This window comes from Etheostoma cragini, chromosome 17 (genome assembly GCF_013103735.1).
Source record: "Etheostoma cragini isolate CJK2018 chromosome 17, CSU_Ecrag_1.0, whole genome shotgun sequence".
Lineage (NCBI taxonomy): Eukaryota > Metazoa > Chordata > Actinopteri > Perciformes > Percidae > Etheostoma > Etheostoma cragini.
This window is the reverse complement of record NC_048423.1, coordinates 1,401,522-1,412,477: the sequence shown is the minus strand read 5'-3', so window position 1 is coordinate 1,412,477 and position 10,956 is coordinate 1,401,522. Positions and strand designations below refer to the sequence as shown.

At 39.9% G+C, this 10,956-nt stretch overlaps 1 protein-coding gene across 1 annotated transcript in view; it reads right to left on the bottom strand.

Annotated features, from left to right (window-relative positions):
• epas1b (endothelial PAS domain protein 1b) overlaps positions 1 to 10,901 on the bottom strand; it is a 62,369-nt gene extending 51,468 nt beyond the window's left edge. The window contains exons 1-2 of the mRNA XM_034898120.1: positions 10,678 to 10,901; positions 10,438 to 10,633 (exon numbers count right to left, since the gene is read on the bottom strand). Of these exons, the coding sequence (XP_034754011.1) occupies positions 10,438 to 10,463 (26 nt within the window). The 5' untranslated portion in view covers positions 10,464 to 10,633; positions 10,678 to 10,901. The remainder of the gene's footprint in view (positions 1 to 10,437; positions 10,634 to 10,677) is intronic.
• Positions 10,902 to 10,956: the final 55 nt, after the last annotated feature.

Genomic DNA, 10,956 nt, shown 5'->3' with positions numbered 1-10,956 from the left:
GGGTCCAACCCGTTACTAGCATGGGGTACCTAATAAAGTGGCCGGTGAGTGTATATATATATATATATATATATATAATTTTTCTGAAGAACGTTGTATGGAATCATCCATGTTATTTTTGGGCAATTTGTTTGAAAGGAATCCATATTTGTGATATAAAACACTTTGAAAACGGGTCAAGATCTGTGTTTAGGAGACATTTTAAACCTTAAAGATCATGTAAGTGATTAAAACTCATGCTTTAACATTTGCACCAGGAACCAAGCATGCATAGAAGGAATCCACTCCATTATATATTGATATCATTATATTTTTGCACATTCTGCACTCAATCCCTCCAGCCTCCTTATACCTGCCCTGCACCTGCCAGAAGGTCGGATGTTCATACAAGTTCTTATGGAATTGTTTTAACATATTTAACAGTGTTATTTAACATGTTTCTGCTACTTTATGGCGAAACCAGATGAAATCAACTTGCACGTAAGAGTTCACGCTTGGCCTTTTGGAATCGTAGTTTAACAAAAATAACCCTAACTCAACAATAGTTAACTCAATAGTTTTTTCACATGAAAGATGAAACTATTTACAGCCCCCATCATCACTGTTGACCTTGGCGTCGGTTACATCATGGACCGTTATCTAAACAAGAGCCGTGACGTTCAGTTTGTATTTCCTGTTTAACAAAAAATATATAGTATCCCAAGGTCCACTTACTTTTATTTTCACGTGCATTCAAACACATCTATTTTTTATTTTATTTTATTTATTTATTTATTCATTCAGGACAATGCACATTGATGAACATGCACAACAGTACATGTAAATGTGCCAGATTGTAGCCCAAGGGCTAATTTCCATCTGCAGTCCAATAGGCAGGTTGGAGTTTACACAAAAGACATAGGATATAAAAATAAGAAAATCAACAAGACAACAAGAAAAAAAGAAAAACAAGACGATTCATTCATAGAAAAATAGAAATACAAGTTAGTTAGCGGTGGTTACACGTTTGGTTAGCTCTAAGCCACAGCTTTACCTGGCTCTTAAAGGAGGCCAGAGTGGGACACTCCCTTATCTCATGGTATTCCTACGCTAAGGGAGTTTTCTCGGAGGAAAAACACGTCATGCCAACTGGAGCAGAGGAAGACGCAGCTGAAAGCTTCCAAAAGTAGGAGTCAGTGGATCCTGAGCTAAGATTAAATCCAATTAAATGTTATTTATAGTATCAAATCATAACGTAAGAGTTATCTCAAGACACTTTACAGGTAGAGTAAGTCTAGACCGCACTCTATTATTTACAAAGACCAATTCTAGTAATTCCCACAAGAGTGAGCTTTAGTGCGACGGTGATAAGATACCTTGTTAAACAGGAAATACAAACTATTTCTCAAAAGATGATAAAACTGATAAAACTGATGGCACCAGACCGGAGATGGTGGAGAACAAAGCTGTAACGCAAGAAAAACTGACAGGGGAAGATTTGCCATTTTAAATTATTTTTAATTTTTCCTCCAGTATGCTGTCATGCACATTAGAGCCCGACTGATACAGGATTTTTTTAAGGCAGATACCGATACAAATATTTGGATATTTAAAAATCTGATATTCCAAAATATATATATATATAAATATATATATATATATATATATATATATATATATATATATTTTATAAATAAATCCAGAAACTTGTAACAAAACATGAACAGATTTCCCTAACATTAGTTATTTGTAGTTATGTATGAGTTCTCACTAAAATAATATGATAATTTGTTTTATTGTCACAACATAACAGAGGAACATCAAAATATATTAAAGTTCTGATGAATAAAATGTATAAAAATACAAACTTAAGATATGAAACTTAAAGTCCTTTGAATAAAAACACATTAACAAAAATAAGAGAGTGGCCAACAGGGACGTTGTAGAGCGTCCTCTGGTGGACAGACTAACAATAATGGGCTCTAATGCACATACTACTTTAAGCCTTCTAATGCTTGCTTTTGTATCTTAGTGCGAAATGCAACCTATATCTCCTTTGAAAATACAATCTTATGTGAATTCATCTCCTAATGTAGCTTTTTAAAGACACGTAACGCTACAGTAAATAGGAAAAATGGCTAGATGACGATAGCTACAGTATTTTAATTAATATTTTTCAGATCCCACATTCTTAGTCCACCCAAGAGGTCTTGAAAAGAGAGAGAAAACACACCCGTATGGATCCATCTCTCCACATGTAATGTATATGTGCCTGGCAGCTGCCCTGGACTCTGACCTTTGAACATTGTTTCCAGCCGACTCGCGTGTTGAAAGAAGTGACTGGGGTTCCTCACAGGCATTCAATTTATTTCTGGTATCAGTCAGGGGTCGTAAAACAAAACCTATTTAATGTAGTCAGCAGGGGAAACGTAAGGTGAGAAACACTTGTATTGGGTTATGTTCCCGTGTCACATTTGGTAAGAGGTGACTGAAGCTGTTAACTGGGGTTATGGTGCGTTCCCTTTGTACTTGGAAGTTGGATTTTAAGAGGTCGAAGTTGGAAATATTCCCCCCCTAGTCTTGCATTGCCAGACCTTCCTCCACAGCGCTGCACAAGGAGGTCTGGCTAGTCCACACAGCCTTCTGGGTAGGGAGAGAAACATGCTCTGGTTTATTGGCATTTCTGCCAGACGGAGCCACGGTGCCGCTGCAAAATAGCCTTGTTTAGGTGTAACGTGTACGTTCAAAGGTTGTTTAGTCATGTGACAAAAAACCTCAGATTGGACAGATAGTCTGGATTTACCCTGCAGAGCTCTGAGGACCAGGTAACCATAGTCCTCATGAATCTACTGGAGTTCAGAGCGCCAACATAAAGAAAGCAGAAGATGGCGGACATCCGGCAAAACCTCTGGCGGCACCTGAACAACCCTGGAAATGCCTACACGCCCCCCCGACTGAGATTTCAGAGCTCGTAACTGGTAGCCTGAGCTCAAAATCCAACATGGCTGCTCCGTGCATCACCAGTAGTCCAAGCTGTAGTAACATACAGTTATGAGCACTTCTGTCTGATTTGTTTCTCACTAAATTGGTCCTGTCCAACCTACATCTGTGGATATGTTGTTACGTTGCTTGTATGCACAAAAAAATCTGCACTCTTACTTTCACTTTCTTATTTTCACTCTCTTACTTTCACTCTCTCATTTTTACTCTTATTTCCCAGCAGGCAACTCTCAAAAGAAGTCCTTTTCTTTTGAAGTCTATAAGAAAATAGCCCTACTTCTGACTTGATTCATTACTCCAGTACACATAATACTAATTTAACTAATTTATTTCTTTTTTACTTTTGAAAGGGCAACGTTTTCAAAACTACAAGATCTTCCTCCCGACGGACTGACACGGAAACGTAAAGCAAACTTTAAATGCGTCGACATATCTGAACCTGTGGTCTAAATCGGTGTTTCTCTCGTGGGGGTACATGTACTCCTAGGGGTACTGAGGAGCACTGCAGGGGGTACGTGAGATTTTCTTTTAAAATATGTTAATTTAAAAATATCAGTCATGGATAGTTCCCTGAAAAAATATGGGTGCAGCGCTGTAATGTCCCACTATTTATAGCCATTTAGTTTCATTACTGTGCAATATTTAACATTCAAGACTTTTGATACACCAATAACTATATTATTTGCATAATGTGTATGCAAACCATTTATCTTTCATAATATTTTATATACTATGTATATAATTGCTCTCAGGAACTGTCCACTTTTCTTTTTTTTCTTCTTCTGCGCTACTTATATTTTATATTTTAATTTTCCTATTCGATCTTGTTCAATCTCAGGTACTCCACTTGTGTATAATGACAATAAAAAGCATTCTTCTTCTTTTTCTTGTACTTGGTACAGAGAATATTTCACCGGGGGGGGGGGGGGCATTGCAAAACGTTTAAGAACCACTGGTGTGACCACTGGTGTAAATGGCTGTTTTAATACATTTAACAGTTTGGGGGAAATCACACTTCACACAGAATGTTTGATCAGACATTTTCACAGTTTAACACTGATGTGTAGGGTTCGTGTCAAAGCGATGACACTGCACACTTTTTGCTACTTTACTGCAAAACCGGATGAAATCCCGTTGAGAGAAAGTGGTGGTCTAGCAGGGGAGAGTGATTTGAGCTCATTACCAACCCCACAAAAAGTCTGTTTTTCTCAAGTCTAACAGCCAGCAGACCAGCTTCGTGCCCTGCAGTTACGCGTTTTTCTGTCTTGAACCACCCGAGTAGTTTTTACCTTTCATTCCTAGTCTCTCCTTGTTAAGTGGAAGTAACTTCTTACATCAAAGATAAGGCAGTCGACAGAGGAAACTCCGTTATTGTGTATCAGGATTTCTCAAAGATACGGAGTCCTTGAAGTGCCAAAAGATGGTGTTTTGTGTGTTTTGTGTGTTTTGTGTGTTTTGTGTGTGTGTGTGTGTTTTCAGGACGTCTAGCGCTACATTGTGTATCATTTCTTTCGTGCACATACAGCATCGTCTTCTTGTTGAAGCAGATCTTGGTTGACAAGAATCATGCTCAACAAAAAACTAGAAAAAGTTGTCTCTAACGTTTGTGTAACAGCAAAGGATCAAACAGATGAAGACATTCCATTGAGTTCATCCTCTGATATCAACAGGAGGTATAGCGATGAAATTAATCTGAAGCGCTGCTTCTCAAACAAACACACCGTGTGTTTGCCGAGCAGCCGTCGTCAATTACACAACTTATCAGAGCAGTTATGACTTCCAGGCAGCAGCAACGACAATGTGCTACTGTGTAATACAGACACACTAACAGAGGGGAAATGAGGAGACAGAACACACACACACACACACACACACACACACGCACACACACACTTTCAGGTCTCCTTCTTATCTAAAATGGCCGACAGCTCCCCGGTGGAAGCACCAATGATGTAACAATCCCTTATTGATAAATGAGAAAATTAAATGATAAAAATAAATGAGAGGACAGGCTGCTCTGCCTAAACAAGAGGTTTAAAGATGTTTGGTATGAATATGTTGCTGGTTAGTTCCTATTGTTGTCATTATATTGGGTTTGACTGATTGATTCACAGCTTAACATGGTCTGTCATGTGACTTCACCTGTTCACACCAATAAACTACAAACTACCAACTACAAATTACAATTCTCTGTCATACTTCGTACGAACAGTATGCGATTTTGAACACAGCGCTGTACTCCTCTCACTTTCTGCCTCTTAATGTTACGTTTGCTCTTTCATCCCCGAAGACAGAAGGTCCAGTATCCCTGTCCTCCGTCTTAATACCTGCTCTGTTCATGTTGCGCCTGATCTGATAGCGATGGTGAGATAAGAGCCGGACAGAAGAGAGTCACAAGGGTTGGACGGACAGACACGAAGGCGTCAGGCAAACACTACTCTGCTGATTCAAATCTATGTTCTTCTGCTTAGTGTGAAAGTAGCTAGATATTTATCACTCTTCTTTACTTCTTTTTTTTTTACAGAAAATCAAAAAGAGTCTCAAAATGTAAATGTCACATTTGTTTTTGTTTCCACCGCAGCAAGTCCACATCTGCAACAAAAGGGCCAATTAAATTAAAGAATTTCCACATGTGAGGTGTTAATCTCTTTCCCATTAACAGGTGTGATAACTCATGGGGCTGCAACTAAAGATTACTTTCATTCATGATTCATCTGTAGATTATTCACTCCATTAGTGGATTAGTTGTTCGGTCTATAAAATGTCAGAAAATGGTAAAAAAAAAACGTCACACCGTGTTTCCCAAAGCCCAAGATGACGTCCTGAAATGTTGGGCTTTGGGGAACAGCTGGGGAAAGAATTATCTATTTTTGCTCGATAATTTCACTTAAAACTGTTTACTAAATTATTGATGAACATTTATCTAAAATCTCTTAAAATACATTGAGTGAAAGCAGTAACCGGCAATCCTAAAATTTCATCACAGTATCGACATCAATGTATTTGATCAAGAATATTGGGATATTAGTTGTTTCTCCATATCTCCCGGTCCTAGCTCTGTGATTGTTAAACATGTTGTGTTCCCCTGGTGTGTAGCCCAGAGTAGCATTGTGTAGATCCGTGTGTGGCGGGCTGGTTTTCAGGAGGAAACACTGTCCGGGGTTTTAGGTCTGGGCAATATGTCAATAAATGGATTCCATCACACGAGACAAGATATCGTCTTAAAATTTAGATATCGTAAAATGGTATAAGTGTCTTTTCCTGGTTTCAAAGGCTGTGTTACAGTAAAGTGATTCATCATTTTTTGAACCTACCAGACACTTCTGGCTGTTCTTTTATTTGCCTTTACCCACTTAGTCATTAAAACAATAATCAGAATCAGCTTTATTGATCCAGGTTTGCGTAAACAAACAAGGAATTTGACTTTTGTTAATGTTTACTCTCAAAGTACAACACTCACTCAAATGAGAATTCCGGTCGATTTCAACACGTGGCTCTGTTGTTTGTGTATCTGGAGCGCTGTGAGTAGAGAGAAAAACGAAACCGATCGGTGCTGACTACCCCGTGTTATCCTCCTGCCAGAGTTAGCACCCTACGGGCTTAAAACAGGGCAAGTTTTAAACGTAATTTTAGCCTCTTAACGTGCTCAAAATGTCATTACCAGTGCCTGGCCATGTGCAGTTATTCTTTCCGAGTGAACAATGTGAATCAGACTGCTGTAGATTTGACAGAAATGCATGAAAGTTAATTCAGCTGTGTTGAGTTCCTGTGTTGATACTGTGAGGAGAGCTTAGGGACCGTCTACAAACTACAACACAGAAATGAGATGAAATATATTTTATCTGAGTAAGAACGGGTAAGAACTGTAGGACAACTAGCAGGAGACAAGTTATATTGAGGTAAGTTTGGAGACACTAACTTATTTAATCATTTAATTGATAGCCTCCATATTTATGTTGTATCTCTTTTCTGTAGTTTGTAGACGGCCCATAAGCTCTCTAACAGCCTCTCAACAAAAGAAACTAAACACACCTGAATTAACTTTCATGCATTTCTGTCACATCTCCAGCAGTCAGATTCAGTGTGTTTGCATTTTGAACATGTTTAGAGGCTAAAAACAAGTTTAAAACTATCCCTGTTAGTTTCTATATACAGATCCTACAGCTGAGATATTGACAAACCACCAGATATGCCAACCCTTCAGATCACTCAGAGGCCCGCGACCAGGCTGCCCCTTGTCCCCGCTCCTACTTTTGTTTGCTATTGAGCCACTAGCCAACCGGCAACATGCAAGAATCCTACGGGTGGAAATAGAAGAAACACAGCATATAATCTCACTCTTTGCGGATGATGTTATCATTTATTTGTCCAATCTGGCATCATCTATACCAACACTGGTTAGTGTAATAGAATCTTTTGGGAAACTTCCTGGATATAAGGTTAACAACTCCAAATCCCCCGTTTTGCTTTTGAATAAGAATGAGAGACAAAACTCACTCTTGTCTCACCTCCTCAGAAGGAGTTTACATACTTGGAGATTAATATAGTTCCAGAAATTGGAAATAGTGTTGCTTCTAATTATGATCCTTTAGTACAGTCTGTTACTGAATCTTTGAACAGATGGATGCCTATGCCCATTTCCATTTTAGGCAGCATGAATGTTCTTAAAATGTCAAATTTGCCCAAAATCCTCTCAAGTCCCTAATTTACAATGGTATTACTGGGCAGCACAGCTATGTACAGCACTGTTTGATTTCTCTGCTCCTGATCCTCAAGCGTGGCCTACTTTTGAACGTACTACAACATTGGGTCTACCTCTTCAGTACTACTTGTATTCTAATTTTTTTTTAAAAATAAAGAAGCAGACTAAAAAAAAACATTTTTAAAGAATACTCCCTGTGTTTGGCAGGAGGCACACACCTCTACAGTGGGGTTCGGAAGTTTGGGCACCCCAGGTACAAATTTGTATTAATGTGCATAAAGAAGCCAAGAAAAGATGGAAAAAATCTCCAAAAGGCATCAAATGACGGATTAGACATTCGTATAATATGTCACAAAAAGTTAGATTTTATTTCCATCATTTACACTTTCAAAATAACAGAAAACTAAAAAAATGGCATCTGCAAAAGTTTGGGCACCCTGCAGTTTATAGCATCCACCCCCCCCCCCCCTTTGGAAAGCGACCTGACAGTGTCATGGATTGTTCTCAATCATCGTCTGCAAGGACCAGGTGATTTAAATGTCCAAACTCATCTGACCCCCCCCCCCCCCCCCCCCCCCCCCAACAATCAGCACAATGGCTTCTTCTAAGCAGCTGTCTAGAAAACTGAAACTGAAACACAATACAATGCAAGTGACTATTCCGAACTTACGTGGCACCTGTAAAACTCCCTCGCTATAACCCTAACATTCCTGACAGCTGTACTGTATGTAGTGATCGCGTTGGCACTTTGTTGCGCTGCATGTGGGAGTGCCAAAGAGTCCCGTCATTTTGGAAAGATGTAACCCATATGATTTCATATGTGACTAATATGGTGGCTCCACCCGAGGAAAAGCTCTGTATATGAGGTATTTACCCTGATCACTTTGCACGGGGCCGCAAAAATGCACCTATGATCGATCTATGCATGCAGTGATTGCATTGAGGTGGAAAAGTATGGACGGCCCTACACCTGGAATGTGGTTACCAGAAATGGCGTCATGCTCGGCGCTGGAGGAAATAACTTATGTTGCCAAAGGGAAACTAAATAACTTCCCAGAGATATGGGACACTTCTATGCAGTTCCCAGAAAGTGACCAGACTGAAATTAATGATTACATTTGAATGGCGGCTTGTGGAAGCTGACATGTCTTAGAAAATAAACAGGATTACCACTGTCTTTGTTTGATTGATTTTCATCATTGTTTCCTTGAAGGTTTATGCTGTGAGGGTAGGGGGAGGAGGGATGTTCATCATGTAACTGTTCCTGTGACTGTATACTTTCTATGTGCCAAACAATAAATACCTTAATAAGAAAACCCCTTGCCCTGTCTGAGCCCATTGGTGCTAACTCTAGAGGGAGGGTAACACGGTGGAGCACCGTGGATTGGTTTCATTTTCCTCTCTACTCACAGACCTCCAAATGTACAAACAACAGAGCTACGTGTTGATATCACCCGGAATTCTCCTTTAACTTATAAAGAATAAAAACAGAAAGGTCAGTAAGAAATATAAAAAAATATTGTTAAGTATACAGTATTACAACACAATAGAATACAAATTTAGAAGAAATATGAAATAACAATTGAAGAGAGGGAAGGAATAGTGCAAAAAGATTCATGTTACTGCGGATTATTTACAAAACTCCCATTATGTAAACCCTCCAATGTCGATATCGGTGTAATTGGTCCAAAATATCGTGGTATTTGATTTTCCCCATATTGCCCAGCTCTACTAAGCAGACTGAAAAATGTCTTGGCTGCTGCCAGATAAATCACCAAATATGTGGCAGCAGTTTTTGAGTCCAGCTGTAATCTCCTCCCCAGGAAAGCACACTATACTGCACAGCTACTACCAGATTTCTGGAACTTCCTTACTAGGCAGTCTGATATCTATACTGTCAGGACTGATTGGTGATTGCTGATGAAAGAAGGGTAGAGGTTAAGAAGTGGCTTTGCTGGAAATTGAAGCTTTTGTGTCGACAAGCCCCAGCTTTCATGCACTTTTCTTTTTTAATTTTAATAACAATATCACTAAAATGTACTTCCTCTTGCCCCTGAGCCGCTGCTGAGCTACATAAACACCCAAGGAACTGATCCCCTAGAATCTGCAACCCATGTAAAGAACTATCTCCCTTTATAAGGAACTTTATTTACATATTTGCTTGTATTTCCTACGGATGAGTGCCACTGTACAGAAGGATTCAATGACATCAAATAGTAATTGAAATAGGGAATATATATATATATGTATAGCTTATATAGGTAAAATATGCATTTGCTGCGACCTATAAAAGCAATTAAAAGACAGCTGAGATAATGCCCTTCTGGATCCGACATGTCCTCAGATTTTAGTTTAACATTTGGAGTTTTTTTGACAGGACTCTGCATGTTTTCACTCATTAGAAACAAGTCTTAAGAGTCCTTCAAGTTTGCATGACATTAAAAAAAAATCTGAATTAAACTAGTTAAACTCACGGTCTGTATGTAGCAATCTCAATGTCAACGGGCCATCTCTGCATTAATAACACATTAAGCTTTTTATTTCGCGTTATGAACGCCATATGAAGCCACTGGCTGGGACTGAGATTTAGAACAACTATGCAGGCCAAGTCACATGCAACAGGTCTCTGCACAGGCAGGGGCCGACTGGACAAACACACACCATTATCTGCAAGGCGCGGATCAATTAATGAACTCATAACCGATGGGAAATTAAAAAATATATTAAAAAAATAAAAAATAACATAAATGTCTTACCTCTTTTTCTCTTTATCGGCCGTCATGCTTTCTTGTTTCAGTGTTGTAATTCCCCTTCAGTCTGTGTTACGTCCAACTTTCAGGGTCAGAATGGCTGAGGAACGTGTGCAGGTTTACAGGTCGGAAGCAGCGCTTTGACGGATCATGTCATAAAAGCTGTGTGTTAGTCCAGAAAGGCTGTTTGTCTGTCTGTCTGTCTGTCTGTCAGTCCGTCTGTCTGTCTGTCAGTCCGTCTGTCCGGCTGGCTGGAAGCGATCGTGGCCGTACAGTCTCAGAACACTGCTGAGGATTGCACCGCCTCTGCGCCGCAGATAGAGCCTGTCTCGGGCTGCGGATACACGCTGAACCGCCGCTGCCGCTGCTGCTGACACACACTCCAAACTTTTCCTCGCTTCCTTCTCTTCTGAGAACTCCCGGAGCTGCTCCGCGTCTGACCTGAAAGCTCCGCTGGCCCCGTGGGAGCCGCTGTCCCGAGCCCGGCGCGCTGATTGGTTGGAAACGCCACCGAGAGCCGCCCCC